The 16,913-nt window shown below is 34.7% G+C and overlaps 1 protein-coding gene across 2 annotated transcripts in view; it reads right to left on the bottom strand.

The window, feature by feature from the left end:
- LOC129216148 (acyl-coenzyme A synthetase ACSM3, mitochondrial-like) overlaps positions 1-16,913 on the bottom strand; it is a 124,714-nt gene that overhangs the window by 3,171 nt on the left and 104,630 nt on the right. Inside the window, exons 11-15 of one of the 2 annotated variants that reach the window (XM_054850306.1) lie at positions 7,511-7,591; positions 6,986-7,084; positions 5,316-5,443; positions 913-1,012; positions 136-255 (exon numbers count right to left, since the gene is read on the bottom strand). In XM_054850306.1, the coding sequence (XP_054706281.1) occupies positions 136-255; positions 913-1,012; positions 5,316-5,443; positions 6,986-7,084; positions 7,511-7,591 (528 nt within the window). The remainder of the gene's footprint in view (positions 1-135; positions 256-912; positions 1,013-5,315; positions 5,444-6,985; positions 7,085-7,510; positions 7,592-16,913) is intronic. The other variant, XM_054850307.1, reaches the window with a different exon arrangement.

The following is a 16,913-nucleotide window of genomic DNA, read 5'->3' as shown; positions in this document are numbered from 1 at the left end:
TGCAACTGTGTAGGCACTGTTTGCAAGTGAAGTTCAATCACATTAAATAAGTAATTTCTTAGCGATAGTAAACATTGTTGCATTTTATGATGTATCAAACTGATATTTCTTTGTAATTAAATAAACTTTTGTTACCTTCCTGGGATATTTATAAGGGGCTGTAGTTCGCTTAGCGTGCTCTTGGAGTTCTTTAATGAGTTCCAGCTCTGATCTCATGAGATAATCTTCATGTAGCACTACAAATGCTTTTACGACCTAGGAAGAGATTTTTGTTGTAAATGAAATCCCAAAAACAGCATAAATGTGAAGAAGGATCCAAGTTTGGTCGAAATAAGGTTTGGGGTAGTCGGTGTTGTCAACTAAAGAATTCAGATCTAACGAGTACCAAGTTCCATAGTAGTTCCTCATAGGTGTTGGACTGTCCCATGTTTTTCAATTCGTTTAGAAAACAATTTTTTTTTAATGGATTACCATACTTGAGAAAAAGTAAACTATCTTAAAATGAAGGAAAGCAAAATTCAATGAACTTGTTTAAAAATGATTGGAAATGTGTCCAATTTTGAATCTTTTTTTTTTTTTTTTTTTTTTTAATTGATTTATTTTTGCAATCCTGAATGTCAAAACGTATTAGTTTCTATGATTCGTTTTTATATGTTACTTATTTATTTAAATTGAATTAAAATCAACAAAATTTTTATTTTGAACTTCTTGAAGCATTGTCTCACATACATTTGTTTAACCAACAAATTTACTAATGAATTAACTACCTTTATTTTTTTCTATTTTTACTTTTTATGTATTTCTCGTATTTTAGGGTTTTTTTTACCCAATTCCTTAAGAACTAAAATCAGCATTTCACTGTAACAGTACCATTAAGAGCTGAGGGCTCTTGGGACAAACGGTGATTCTTACCTCTCCCTTCTGTTCATCAGGACTGCTAGTAACTGCAACTTCCATCACGGCTGGATGCTCCATCAAAGCACTCTCAACTTCAAAGGGGCCTATGCGATACCTTTTAAGCAGAGAAATGGAATTTGTTTCACAAAATGTTGCAATGTACAACTCTCCACCTTTTCCAGGAAATTGAGATTTTTTTTACTATAAACAAAATTTCACTCAAAAATGAGGAGTATCTTCAATATCTGTGTAAAAAAAAATTACAACACTGAAGTCTGAACTTACATTTACAATTGCGGCTTTTGTTCTTTTCTTTATTACAATCATATTCTTAACATGTTTTGATGATAAAAGTATTCAAACTACAAGTTTTGTTGCAAGTTTACACCTATTAATAACAACGACTGAATATTTGGAATTTAAAAAAAAAACCAAAGAGGTCTAAATTTAAATTTTGAGTCATAAAATTGCTCTTTTTTACATGATGACAGGAACTTTTACACTTTTTTTTTTTTTTTTTTTTTTCATTTATTCAAACCTGATTGTTGAACTTGCGTCACTTTAAACAGCTTTTATTTTTAAAGCAGGCCGTGCAATGCAGCAAATAACTAAATTAAGATGTAGCAATGACAATATATGGGTCTATATCTTAGAGTAGGAATTAAAATAGAGGGAGCAAGTCCAATCATTGGCTTAGCAAAAGCTGACCCCAAGTCACATGACTCAAAAACGACGAATGGTTGGCACGTTTTGCATGAAACACAAGAAAGAAATCTGATTTCTTCCAATTCTTTGCTTGAAAATATATCACCTGATCTTGGTTTCATGAATGATTACAACACTGACAAATCTTCACTCCCTCCATTTTATCTCTTCTCAATGGTCTATATAGTGACCTCTAATGGGACGATAGTTAAAAACTGAATAGCAAAACGTGGTTGGTTGCCTTTATTATTAGCATTATCAGAAGCGAAACCGTGGTGTGTCAATGTAATATTCCTGATGTCAAGTGTAGAAGCACAAAGGATTCTATCTCCCGAAGTAAAAGGGAGAATTAAAATTTCTTTTGCACAAAAAAATCTGAAGAAAAAATGCACATATTTTTAAAAACTGTTTTCTCTTTCTCGAAGAGAAATACTTCTGCCTAAATACACTACTAGAGATGGAAATATCGACTTTTAAGCTCTCCTCTGAAGATGTTTGGAAACATAAAACTTGAGTGAAATCATGCTTTAAAAGTCTTTTTGAACATTTGAAAAGATAAAACTCAATACTATACATATTTGCAAAATTTCTTCCCATTAATGCTCAACCATTCAGATTTAAAAAAAAAAAAAAAAATCGACTCAGTTCAGGGGAGAGTGCTAGAAATCCCATAAAATGTTAAATAACTTAACCTAAATCTGAACTGTGAGGTGCATAAAGTTGGCATAATGTGCCTTAAGAAATACTACGTTTTTAAGTAGTTTCTACTTAAGGCACGCTACGTTGGCAAAAACTTGATGTTTCTACGGCTCTTCTTATTTTGTTATAGTGCACTTCCGCAATTTATATCTTTTTAACTTTCACACCACTATGCACTAGTTATGTAAACTCACTATGTAAGTTTTTTTTCTTATTTTGGCAAGGAAGAGCATCAAATATAACTCATGAATCTATGATTAAAATGTTTTTTTTTTTTTTTTTTTTTTTTTTTTTTTTTTTTTTTTTTTTTTTGAGTTATGTCACTTTTGTTGCCAGAGGACAGTAAGAAAAGAAAGCAAGCACAAATGTTTTTTTAAACTGACTCCATGTTTTAGCTAGTTTTTCTTTTTTCAAACGTAGAACTCTCAGGGTTCGTACGCCCTTGAAAAACCTTGAAAAGTGCTTGAAAAAAAAGTTCATTTTCAAGTGCTTGAAAAAGTTTTAAAACCTTGAAAAAGTTTCTTAGTGCTTAAATTCTCCCAAAAATCAACGAATTGTGCTTAGAAGTTTTAAAAAAGTATTTCACCAATGCAATTTCTGAACATGTGTTCAGTATGCAACATCGCGAAAAATTGCTTCCGTGTTTGGGATTTCAATCCTTTTGCATCTTGTAAATATTTTGATGTTTTTTACAACCGAAAGATATTTTGACATATGGTACCTTAGATTAGTTTATTTTTTGTTTAATTTCATTAATTAACAAAGAAATTAATTTGGAAACCATGACAACATTGAACTTACTCGGGTTTCGCGGAAAATTGCTCTTGTGTTTGAAATTTCAATCTTTTTGCATCCTGCAAATATTTAAATATTTTGGCTAATCAAATGTTAGTTTCGCATATGCTACCTTAGATTAGTATATTTTTTGTTTAATTTTAATAAAAAAACAAATAAATTTATTTCATGGGAAACATGCCACGTCGAACGAACTCAGACTTTGCGAAAAATTGCTTCTCGTGTTTGAAATTTCAATCTTTTTGCATCTTGCAAATATTTAAATATATTCACTAATCGGATGTTATTTTCATATTTGCTACCGTAGATTAGCATATTTTATGTTTAATTTCAGTAAAATATAAGTTTATTTTATGGGAAACATGACAACATTAAACTTAATTCGCGAAAATTTGCTTCCCTTGTTTGAGATTTCAATCCTTTTGCATTTTGTAAATATTTTTATATTTTTGGCAATTAGTAGTTATTTTGACACTGCTACATCAGATTAGCTTATTTTATTTTTTATTTTAATAACTAAAGAGTTAAAGAATTTATTACCTTGGTCTTGTTTAATTATTTGCTAATTTATTTTTGCAATTTTGAATGATTATCTTTACCTAATTTTTGGTCATAGCAGATTTTTTTTTTTTAAATTTAAATTTCAGCAGTTGAGCACCTAACAAATTAACTCAAAGTTTGTATTTTAAATATAAAGTTGTACTTATAAATAAAATTATATAAATCATCATTTTTTTATGTCTGCTAAAATAAATAAGGTGTATAACAGGGGTGGTTGTGTTATGATTATTCACTTGAAATCCAGTAGTGTTCCTTTTTATGCTTTTACCTCCCTATATCTCCAAATTTCCCCTTTTCCTCAAATGTTCAAAATTACTACTTTATTAAGGTTGTGGGTACTTGGAGCTTACCGAAAGAGGCTTTAATCAGCAAAGGGGTAGATAGCTTAAGGAGGGTCATTCATCTTCATTTGGACCTAATAAATTGACCAGTACAAGCCTAGCTAGGCCCAGTGCCTGTTACCGGTTATCAACAGGCACTGGGCATGGTATTTCTATGCAAAATATTTTGACTTAATAAACTATTTTATAAATTGTATGCATAGCAAAAGTTGTTGTTGTACATATGTATATTCAAGTAATAGGGGTCTTAGTTTTAAAAATTATTTCCCCCCCCCCCCCTCGCCCCATTTTGCTCTTTGAAACTTTCAGGTAATTTTTTATGAACTCACAAATCACCTGAATATTATTGCCTTTCTAAATTTAAATTCTAATTTCAACAATAACCCATTTTTTCCCAAAATAAAACGACTTTTGTCATAATATATGTCAACTTCTTGTGAATCTTTTCAATTTCGAAATATGGCTCTATAAATCTGAACTTGCACATTTATTGTCTATTGCAAGTTAATGAAAGCTGAATAGGCTCAAGTTTGCATTCACAGTATTTATCACTGCTTAAGCTGCTTTTGTATATTTTGAGGTGTAGAGACTGGACTGTGGACTTTCATAAACTTTTCTTACTTCCTAATTTTTAAATTTACTCGAGGACAGTTGAAATGCCTTATTGTCTGAACAGCTAATAAATACATACGAATAATTGATTTGCATACTTATAAATGATTTGCAAACCTAATATTTTTAGAACTTAATAGTGAAAACTGAAATAACTTTCTGGGTAGTGTTTTTGTCCTAACCGCCCTTATATTGTAATAAACCACTGTATAGATATTGGAAATAAATGTTGAAACCCGGGGGGGGGGGGGGGTGACTTCAAAAACTCCTCTCTGGCAATGCCATTGAACTTGGGTATTTTAGTTTCTTCCCTTAAAAGTTAAAAGCAGTTATGAAAGGTTTTTTTAATTTGCTGATTATAGAAAATATACAAACCTCTGACTGCTGCAACCTTTGAAAAACCTCAAAATTAAACCTTTTGGTATCTGCTTCTCTTTATGATCAAACATTTCCAGAAAAACTTTCAACGCAGTAGATCTTTCATCAAAGCGTCTCTCGTTGTAGAAAAAGCAATTTTGCTTTCCTATACTTTTTTGTATTATTGCCTTATTTCTATGTGTTTGGCCTTGAAAACAAAATTTTTTACCTTGAAAAGTACTTGAAAAGTGCTTGAATTTTTTTCTGCCTAAAGGGTATGAACCCTGACTCTATATATACAGCATGTACTCTCGTCTTTTTTACAAAAATAATACTAATAATAATTACCCTGAGCAGTTAATCAGATCATCATTTCTTCCGACGAACCAAAAGTATCCATCATCATCATAATATCCAACATCTCCTGTATGAAAATATTTTTCTGTCAATTTCTTCTTCGTCATCTCTGGGTCATCCTGAGAAACAAACAATTATTGTGAGCGCAGCACTCAGGCATCAAGTTAGTTTTCCAATCCTTTCATTTAATTCTGTCGAAAAATTCAGAAAGCTAAGAGACTCCCACCCCCCCCCTGCTCGTTTCTTTTGCCAAACTCGGTTCGCCACGTGAGGTGGCTCAGCACCGCCTTTGGTGGGCGGCAATTGTGGCAGTGAGAAGAAAAGGTATGTAAGTGAACTTTTTAAAGTTCGGAGAGAAACACATTTGATGTCCTGCTACTAGGTAGGCTTTCATTGATTTTTTTCTCTTAAAATCCTGCTGTATAGCAGCACCTGCCAGAGATACTAGTCTTGCCCGAAACCAGAGAGGAGATCCTTCTACCGTTTATGCAGGTTATCTCGAAACTGAAAATTTTGGCACTTACATCCCTTTGCTTCTCAGAGCCTCAATGGATGACTTTAATGTTTTTTACCTCTGGATGTCCGGTCCTTAAAGCTTTAGAGCAGTGGCTCCTAACCTTCTTTGAGCCCATCGCCCCTCTTTAGAGGTTAACTGATTGCCCGCCTCCCCCTTTACATCCTTGAGCAACGATAACTTGGCGTTAGTTTATATCGATTCGATATTATTGAAAATACAAATGCCTAATTTTATTCAAAGTAAACATTTTGTACGAGAAATTTCAGAAAGTAAGAAACATTTTGGAATTAAAAAAAAAAAAACTAAGCACAGGAATTTTTTTAAATATACATATTGAAAAGCAACTAAAATTCTACTTTTATAGTTACCATACAAATTGAGGCATTTATCATAGCGGTGAACAAGATTTGAAATGTTTTCGTCGTAGAGTTCTGCCGCCAGCGATCTCAATTGCTCAGTACTCTCATCTGAAGCTCCCCCTTGTCGTCGTCGAAGCGCTGTGCTGCTAGCTAGTTTTTCGTTCTTGAAAACAAGTGAAAACCAATCGCTGCAAGATTGTGACGGGGTGCTGTAATATGCGTCGCAGATTCCCAAGAAGCTCCACAGACCATTTCATAGTTGGGAGTACCAAAATTTTTTTTAAAGGAAAATGGAATTTTAAATTTAGGAACAAAGATATATTACGTATTTTCCCGAGATATAATCCACAGGTAGCATGTACTTATAGCAGGGGTGCCCACCTGGGGGGAGGAGGTTGTGCACAGACTGGGCCATCAAAATTTTAGGGGGGTTTTGAGGGGACTTTTTCCTCTTTTGGGGGGGGGAGTCTCCACGATTTGAGGGGGTTATCCTTGCCCTTGGGGGGGGAATCAGTCCTGCTTATATTTTGAAGTTTTTCCTGTAATTTTTAGCACTTTTTGATGCCGATTTAGACTTTGCAATCAACCTAATGTCGGTTGATCTAGCAGACTATTTTGTATTTTTTTTTAAATCTGTCACTGACTGCTGAAAAAAAAAACTCTTCTGGGTTCTTGATATGAAATAATAATTTGTATTGCAGTTTGAATGATTTTGATTTTTTAAACTTTCTTTTAAAACTTGATTGAGGGGAGAGACGAGTTTTGCTTAGTGATGTTTCACTTACCTTATAGCCTTTAAAAATGCCGAACATTTTTTCCCTTCTTCTTATCGATATTTCACCAATACAGCCTGGGCCAAGCTCATTTTCATTTTCATCTATTATCTGTAAATATTTGTATCATGCGATTGAAATTTTCAACAATGAAAAGTTTATTCAGTAATTTACTGCCCTATAGCCAGGGCTAAGGCAGAAAGACGTGAAATACACCGCCAGCTCAGTCAATTCCAGTGCGGTAAGTTACTGAATATACCTGCCTTGCCTTCAGTATTCGAGTTGAACCGAACCATTGTTTCGGTCACTCGTCTGGTCAGTGCTAATTCTGTATTAGCTACCAATTTGTTTGGCACTCTAGGCTTTCCTTAAGAGGTTTTCCACCTCCAGCTTAGTTAGTCCTATGCCGGGCTGATGAGTGCTAATATGCACAAAACTGCAGTCCTCGGCTGGAATTGACTGAGCTGGCGGTGTATTTCAATGAAAAGTTTATTCATGAAAATGCAAAATTGTCTGATAGCTACTTTACATACTTACTACCAAATCCATGCCTGGTGCTGGTTTCCCAAGTGAGCCAGGTTTAAAATCTAAGCATTTAAACATTCCTGTAAGCATGACCTGAAAACAAACAGAAAAATATTTCAATCAAAAAAAGTACTGCGTATTCGCTCAAAAATATCTACTAGTCGAAACAAATAAAACTGAAAGTCTGTCTGTCTGATGCCTCATCTCCTCAAGAACCACCCGGAGTTAAGAAACGAACAAGGTACCAAAAAAAATCGAAATTTTGCACGAAACCCATTTCACTCTATCTTTTCTTTGTAAGACTTTTTAACTAGCAGATATATTACTAGTTAAAATGTCAATTAACATTTGTTCTCCAACTTAAGAGTTTTAAATTTTTACGAAACATTAAGTTGTTGGGACATATTGCGAAGACAGCAAGGAAGGGTTTAAGTCTTAGAAGTAGATTGCTAATAGATTTAGAATCTTACTCTACCGAAAAATAACCTGTTCAAATTCACATAGGAATTTCCCTGATCAAAACACTAATGCAATGCAACTACCCTTATTAGAAATCCTCCAGAAAAGCTGCTTTCCCTCCAACAATGAAGGAAATCACATAACAAATTGTGTGAAGCTATGTAGCCTACTGACCAAACAGAATGTATAGTGTGGCTCTGATAAAAAGATGCGTGACCTTGAATGTGCTCACAGCTCACGTTTAGGTTATTTGAAGGAGGAGAAATTCTTAGATTGGCACAATGCCGTTAATCTTCATCGGCAAAGTAGAGTTCTAGCTAGGAAAAAATAGTGGTTTTCCTCGGTGTCATCCAAATTTTTCCACACTTCTGGTATACCCGAGGGACTAGGGGGAGCAAACAATAGCGCTTATCGCAGTCGAAGAGGTGAGGTTCCAACTGGCCCAAACTGTCAAACACATCAAGATAAGCTTGTCACGGTCGGTCGGTCGTCGAATTTTAGAGGGGCGTACAGAGTAGACTCTTTTACTCCGAGTCAAAGAAGGTCTCTTTGGAAGACGCAAAACGCCGGAGCATCGTTGCGTCGAACTAGGCCTTGGAAGAGCACTAGGGCCTAGCTAGGGCCAATAGGCCGCTCAGGAGTTCCTGGATCTGGAGGTTCTGAGCCTGAAGCTGGGCGAGGACTTGAGCCATCATCGCGAGGAGTTGACTGGATTCGGACTTGGTGGTTAATTGCTGGAGCGCAACAGGTCTAGGGAGGATGTCCAGTGGCGATTTGATGCTAGGAACAGGAGTTCTCGTTTTCAAGGGGTTGGAAACTTGAGCAGGATGTTGGCATTAATTTAGGTTAAGGTTAAAATCCAAAAGTTAAGATATTTAAACTAAGCCAACATTAACTGGCCGTGTAATGTCAAGTTGGAGACAAGCAAAAAAACATGTTTCAGAAAAATACATTTATTAAATATGACTAGAATAACATCCCCATAAAATACACCCCCAAAATATCATAACAAAAGTGGTTCCAGAAAATAAAGAAAAATGTCACCAAAATGTCGATGCAATCGCTTGCCACTCCGAAGGATCAGCTTGAAGACTCACAAAAGGTCCGCCGAATCACACTTCAGGAATTCCATACTGAACAGGCAACATTACACAATTCGTAGATCGGTGAGCATCACAGGTAGACACGTGGAACACACTTCCCCGACATTTTAATTGGCCGGACACAACACAACTGGTTCTTCACCTGGACTCACTAATTCCAGGACTTGGAAGATTAAATATCACATACCAAAAAAACCCCCCACACGTGAGCCGGACTAGGCTTCACGATCAAACACAACAACTGGGGATCGTTGAGAGAAGAGAAGACGAGAGTGATCGCTTGCTGCCACTCGCCACAATATATATGTTTTATCAACCAATGAGATTCCATGCCTCGATGACGTCACCACACTAACTTCTACTTCGACCATCACTCATTTGCATATTCCACTGCCGCGAATATTCGTACTCCTCTCCATAGCACGTGCGGTCAACGAGTGGAATTAATTCGAGTCGATCAGGTGACAACTCAACTTTTCTGAATCGAGACATGCAATCTCCAATGATTTCAGTAAACAGTCGCCATTAATTATGGCGTGGGGGAATCATCGATTGAAGTGTTAGCACCAACTAGTTGACAGGTTCTACTTTTACCAGACTGGGCGTAAAGTAGGTACACTTAACTTTAAATTATTTTCTTTAAATTATCGGCTGTGGACCGAGAATAAAAAAATAAAATAAAATAATATTTTATGCTAACACAGGAAAAGTCCGCGCGGGATTTGGCAGCCGAGGCTTCGGTTTGGTTGGGCAGACGGGAGCATTGGCAGGGTGTTCGCCTCCGCAGAGGGCGCAGCATGCCGGGAGGTCCTTGCTTTTGGAGCATTCATACGAGAGGTGATTCTGGGCACACTTCAAACATCGGGGGGCCCGGAAGCACTTGGCGGCTGAGTGTCCATATTTCTGGCAGCAAAAGCACTGGATGCTGGTCAATCTGGGCCGTAGGCGTTCAACCTGGATCCGGAGATAGCCGATGCTGGTGAGGTCGAAGATCTCGTCAGTTTTGGCGAGCAGGACTATGAAGAGGGGGAGGAGGCGGCGATCGGGGCCAGTCTTCATCTGCAGAACTTTTAGGGCTTGGAACCCACGGTCTTTCAGCTCATTAGAGATGTCGTCCAGGGAGAAGTTGAGGGGCAGGCCACGCAGGACAACCTTGAGAGGCCTCTGTCTTGGAAGGAGGTGGCTGTGGAATTGGAAATTATTGTCCTTTAAGTAACGCTCGGCCGGCTCGGCATCGACTTCCTCAGAGAGGTATACTTGAAGGTTTTTCCCGGATATCTTGCCTTGTATGGGTCCGGCACAGACATTGGAGAGGGCAGCTAAAACCTCTTGTAGGCAGTCCACGTCTGCAATCGTGAAGGGCGGAGGGGCTTGTTTCTTGGAAGGACGGGTATTTTTCTCTGCCATACTAGGATTGGTCATCTCTTCGTCGTGAGTTTCGTCGTCAGGTTGCGAGAGGGCGGAGAACTTGTTTTCCAGAGGGATACTGGGAGACGCATGAATCGGGGTGTGAGAGTTCACAGTGATGTCCCTTTTGCCGTCTTCGGGAGAGTCGAGACTTCCTTCGTCCGAGAAAGATTGGGAAGGGCCATGTGCTTTGATGTTCGCAGAGCGCTCAAACTTCAAGATTTGGTCCCATGTCCTCCGTTGATCTTTAGTCGATATGTAGTAATCGCACTGTTCCAATTCCTTATCCATGGATTCGAGGTACTCGAGGATCCCCATGACGGTAGGATGGTCGTTGGTGTCGCAGAGTTTTGTCTTAACTTCCACGGTGTCGAACTTGTATTTGGCTATGATTTCGTCGAATAGGGACGTCGTTTTTCTTCTTTTAGCCGAAAGATCGCTTTTTCCGGGAGTCTGGAGAGCTGGCCGTAAGGGAGGTAGACGCTTGGGAGCGGTTTGCCGGTGGGACAGTTTCAATGGCGGGGTTACCCCCGTCAGCCCTGAAAAGGGCCTTTACGCTGTAATCCCCGGGGCGATCACCTCCCTCCTAATAAAGAGATCTGAAAGTCTGAGCCACTCCATCGCCATCTTTGCCCACTGTCTAAAATAAACTTTTTTGGCGATCCCTAAATATCGATAAATGCCAATACATAGTGGAAGGATTTCTTGCCGTGGAGGTAGGAATATAGGGGGGGGGGGGGAACATGCCGTGTCATCTACTCCTATTGTCCAGTTAGAAGTACACTGTGAGTGAGTGGAGGCCATGTTGAGTGGTGAGAAAGGGGGAAAAGACTCGTATTACTATGGCGAAAATTTCGCGTGTTTTACTTTTCTCGCTCAAATTGATAATGAAAGTATTTATTGCCTACATAGGAAATTAAAAAGAAAAGGAAAACACAATTATATTTTAAGCTTTAAATTTCCAAATAATAAACTAATTGCATAATTAATGCCTTAAGTGAATTAAAATTATTTTAGTGACAAATTAATGATCAACTGATTATAAATGCTATTTTTTTTTTTCAATAAAGCACACTGATTTTCCCATAGAGAAGGTTACAAAATTATCGAAATTATCAAAACTTTGCAGTTTATGTCCAGACTGTAAAATTAGATTACAGCACAATGAAAAAAAGCAGCTAGAAATCAACAAGGATAAATAAAGGGAAAACAAAAACGAAAAACTTATTTTGATAAAGTTACAAGAATGAGGTTAAAAATAAAATAAAAGTAACAAACTTTAGATTAGTTTTTAAAAAAGCAATCCCGTGTAAATAAATGTTAAATAGCATAAAATTCTAAACAACTTCTTGAAAACCTATCCACCCAGTTCTTTGAATTTTGATGATTCATTCTTTGTTTCTTTATTATTATTATTTTAGAGATACAGTCGAGTCCCGACTTACGCGAAGGATGTGTTCCATGACTCCTCGCGTAAGTTGAAATTTTGCGTTGTGGAAAAGTATATGAAAAACATTTTTTTAAAGCATACCAAATTCTTTTAGTCACTTATAAACACCCCTCAAACTGCTTTAAAAAAATTCCTTAACTACACACCACAATTTCTTAAATAAAGAACTGAACTTTTACCGTATTTAAAAATAAAAAAACTTATTCAACATGAAATATTTTAAGTGCTCAAAATGAATGGAGATATAGACATAAAATAAAACAACACAGTACGCAAAGTATGTATTAATAATAAAATGCTGAACTACAATAGTACTGTATAGCAAATACAGTAATAATATTTATGAGTTAAAAGATGAAGATGATGATGTATGCTCCATGATCAGATCGTTATTATCTAATGTATTTTTAAATACAGTTGCTTCGCCTTTTCTTTTATAACGTTTCAATTTGGGGCAGCAGCCCCTCTTTCTTATCTCTTTAATCCACAATACAAGAGCAGCTTCTATATTAACTTTGCTAGACTGCTCTGCAAGCTTCAGTATTCAGACTAAGTTATGAACTTATAGGAATATCTTTTTGTTTTGACTTTTAATTGTACGTATGGAAAATTCACTCATATTAATGTCGTGCTACCGTCGACGTTTTGTAGTTGTTCAAGTCTATCGAGAATCTAAGGCCCTTTTTTTTTTAAAAAATCAGAACCTTTTTTTTTCTTCCCATCTTCACAAACTTTAGATAAAGGTGCCACTGAGGTGCCAGAAATTTCATACACTTTAAGATTTATTATGAAAAAAATGAATAAATGAAAGATGCTGAGTGGTTTTTTGATGCACTAACAACGCGATGCGTAGATTAGTTTGGTGTGAGAACTTTCGCTGTCAGTGATGCTTCAAGTGATGTAGTAACATTTACAAAATAAATATTTTGTAGCCAATAACGAAGCAGATACTTCCTTCCAAAATAATTTGTGTTGTGGACGAAATTTCGCGTTAGCTCTAAAATTCGTTACTAGGAAAAAACTTGCGTTGTAGCCATTTCGCGTAAGTCGAATCGCGTTGTAGCGGGCGTCGACTGTACACGGAATACTTGGTATGGTTAAGCTGACTGAGCTTTTTCAAAATGAACAAATTGGAAATTTGTTTTGAAAATTACAGTACATGAAAGAACATTGTATTTTATAATAAAACGTGCATTGAAATGGTATTTTTTATTTTCGCCGGTGAATTTTCGCTTTCAAAAAAAAAAAAAAAAAGTGGAAAAATTTCGCTTTATTTTTTCATGGGGCAAAGTGAAAAATGAAATATGTTTGAAATAAAATATTTTCTATTGGATTATAAAAAATATTTTTGATCAAAGGAATCAGTAAATAAAAGGTTGAATGAATAAATGAAAAGATGCTAAAAGAAATAAACGAATAATTAATTAAATAAATTAATTAATGTATGGGGACAAATAAACGAGTGAGTAAAACGGTGAATGAATAAGAAAATAAGTGTATGAATGAATAAATAATTGAATTACTAAATTATGGTATGTTAATAAAGTAATTAATAAAATGCGTAAAAGATTTAATAAATGATTGAATAATTAAACGAAATTAATTTTTCACTTTTCCCGCATGTACTTGTCTGACTGCGCAAAATAATTAAAATATTAATGGGCTTAATATTAACTAAATAAATGTTGCATCGAATATTAGGTCTCAATTAATATTTCAAATGATAATTGCAAGAAATTTATCATTTAATAATAACTAGCATAATTTTCGACTAACAATAAAATATTACAATATGAGAATCATTTTTCGAAAATTGCTTGTGTTATCACATTCTATGATTTTCAGAGTTATTTTTTTCTTAGCTAGAATAGGCTATATTTTTTACTACATAGTTAAAATATTACTAGATAGGTGGCACTAACAGCAGAGTAAATATTTCACCATTTCACTTTGCCCCTCTCATTCACTTTGTCCCACATTCCCCTACTTCAACATTCGACAACCGCATAGTGAACAAATTTAAAACTTCGAAAATTCCCAAAGAAGCATTTTTTATGCAATGAATGAAAGAATCAGTATAATGCCATGTCACAATATTAATTAAAATTCTTACTTATTATTTTTTTCTCATTTAAATTAATTTAAATGTTTTAAAAAAATGCTTAGACCTTAAATTTAAATCTTGTTGCTTTTCAATGTTTATTAAATCTTCTGATACATTACATTAGTTTTACTATTATAAACAAATATGACACTATAAATCGAAAAAATTCAGTAATGTTAATTAGTAATAAATGTAAAACATTAATTTATTGCTAGTTTACATTAACTGCTACTTTTTTTACATAAAATCATGGATGTAATGTAAAAAGAAAAGCACTTGCATTTTAAATTTTGTAGCATTTTAATTTCTAATTTTTACACCTTATGAAATATTAAATATTGATTAAAAACACAACCTATTAAGAATTAGTCTTTGTAATCAAAATTTAATTTGAACTTAATAACAAAAAATGAAAGCACTTGACAATGTTTCAAACTTCATTTCACAATTTTATCGATAGAATTGCTTATAAGTTACCGATGAGTAGCAGCAAATCACCTCAATAAATTCTAATTTGTAATGATATTTTAAGCAACTGGGGTTTGTATTTGTGAGTAAGATAAATGCAGGATTATTTATGACATAAATATATATTATGACACAGCAAACTAATTCTTTTCAATTATTTTAAAGCATGGGATTTAAAAGTATTCTTACTTATAAAATCCGAACCATTGGAAAACTTGATATTCACGTTTAGTTTTTAACGTTGTATGCATCTTAGTTTAGCAATGAAATACAACGCTAAATTTTCATAAAAAGGAATTAGTATTTCAACCTATGTTTTGAAATTTTCCCCCTTCCCATTAGGGGGAGTGGATTGAAAAAAAAATAATAAATAAATAGATTTAAAAAAATTTAGGAGTCGGAGTCGGCCATTTTCCCTCCGACTCCGCAGCCCTGGTTCAAGCGAACCTTTTGAAAGCGATTTGTCAAAAATCGCTTTTGAAAAATCGATTAGTAACAGATTTTTTTAAAAATAATAAGTAAGCACTTTTCATAATGCACTCAAAAGGACAAAATAACTTTTCCGGGTCAGAAAAGACAATTTAAGTATCCATGTAGTTTTCCATTATTCTAAGAAAAAGGCTTCACAAACGAAGAGAAGTACGGCTCAAGTCATGTAGAGAATGTTTTATCATTTTCTAGCTTTCAATCATAAATTTGAGGGTTGAAACATGCATATTTCTCTTAATGGGAAAGTTTGATTTGAAATGACTTGAGCGCGTTCTTCTTCTTTAGTAAAGTCTTTTTCTTGGAATAATTGAAAACTGCAGGAATACTTTGTCCTTTCTTATATAATTGCCTTTCTGAACCAAAAAAGTTTTTTTGTCCTTTTGAGTGCATCATGTGAAGTACTTAGTATTTTTTTTTAATCCGTTATATTGAAGATTTTTGTTTTTAAATAAAATTTTTATTTTACGTTAAGTTGTACCTTAAGATAAAACAAATCATTTAGTGAAATTCCGAAGTCTCGAAGTCGTCTAGTTGCTGAGATATAAGCAAAAGAATGGTTCATAACATACGTTTTGTGATAAAGAACCTAATATGTCTCTTTACTTAGCCCTGTTATCGATTATTGGCATGGATGAGGATAAAAACTCTAAAAAAGCAACGACAGTGAAAAAATTTCATTCTTGCTCCAGTAAAGCCTTGATTCAAAATAGTCATTATGATTACTATTAACAATATTGTTGCAAGGCAACAAAATTTGTAAGAATGGGTTTTATATTCAAATATTTAATGGGGAAAGTGCATGAAATTTGCTGTTTTCCATCGGAAACGAAAAAATAATTTTATTTTAGAATTTTAATTTTTCAGCGTTAAGCTGTACCTTTAAATTAAGCAAATCATTAAGTAAAATCCCAAAGTGGTTAAGTAGCTGAGATATAAGCGAAAGCAGGCCTCAGATTTTTCCATGGCAAGTAATAAAAGTGCTTAATAAAAATGGGGATTATTTATCCAATTTTTAATTAAAATACGCTGGAATTAGTTGCTTGAAATTTGATGATGTTGCTAAAAAAGTAAGTTTTAACAAACTTTTTGTGTATTTCCTGAAAATAATTGAACTCAGCGAGCATGACCAGTTTTAGTTTTTAGTATGGCCCTGGCTTGTAACTCAGGGGCGTGCGGAGGGGGGGGGGGGCTCGAAATGTTTAAAAGGGGGTTGAAATATATTTAGCACCTGTAACATCACAGTTCAAAATCAATCTAAGTTTAAAAAAAAAAAAAAACCCTAAACCATGCCCATAGTCATTTAATATAACGCAATTCTCCTGATTTTTTCATTTTTATTTTGTCTATTGTATATGCTAATAATGACTTCTCCGAAAGTGGAAGCTGGAGCTGCTTTAATGAGTGGGAGAGAGAGAGTGTTTTGTTTGAAAAAAGTTACTATATGTTTGAAAAAATAATGGCATTTGAACCCATGCACCCCACCAATTTTTGCCTTTGTGCTAAAATATAAATAAAATTATTGAGGTTCATACAATGTAAGTGCGGTTTACTAAACGCTTGTGTTTATAAATTAATACGAGTTGTAAACTTTTTTCTGCACATTCTACAAAAAGTACAATACAATTTTTTTTAAGATAATTTTTTCTTTTTACTGAATTTTTTAAAAAAGTCGAACACAAATGAGGGACTTTTGCAGGGGTGTTCATCTTTAAACGCACAAGTATTCTCTGCTACATTCAAAAGTGAATAGTTTGATCCGATCGGCTAATAATACTGAACTTTATTTGGAACTTAGAACCATATGAGATGAGAAACGCGGTTTTCGAGATGAAAATATATTTTAAAGTTAGTTGGCAAAGTCGTGAAATACGACTCTCCCTCCTCCCCCGCTGAATTTTGCTTAAATGCACAACTGATTATGTGCATAATACTAAT

The sequence above is a fragment of the Uloborus diversus genome, chromosome 2 (assembly GCF_026930045.1).
Source record: "Uloborus diversus isolate 005 chromosome 2, Udiv.v.3.1, whole genome shotgun sequence".
NCBI classification, from domain to species: Eukaryota; Metazoa; Arthropoda; class Arachnida; order Araneae; family Uloboridae; genus Uloborus; species Uloborus diversus.
This window is presented reverse-complemented; position numbering and strand designations above follow the sequence as displayed.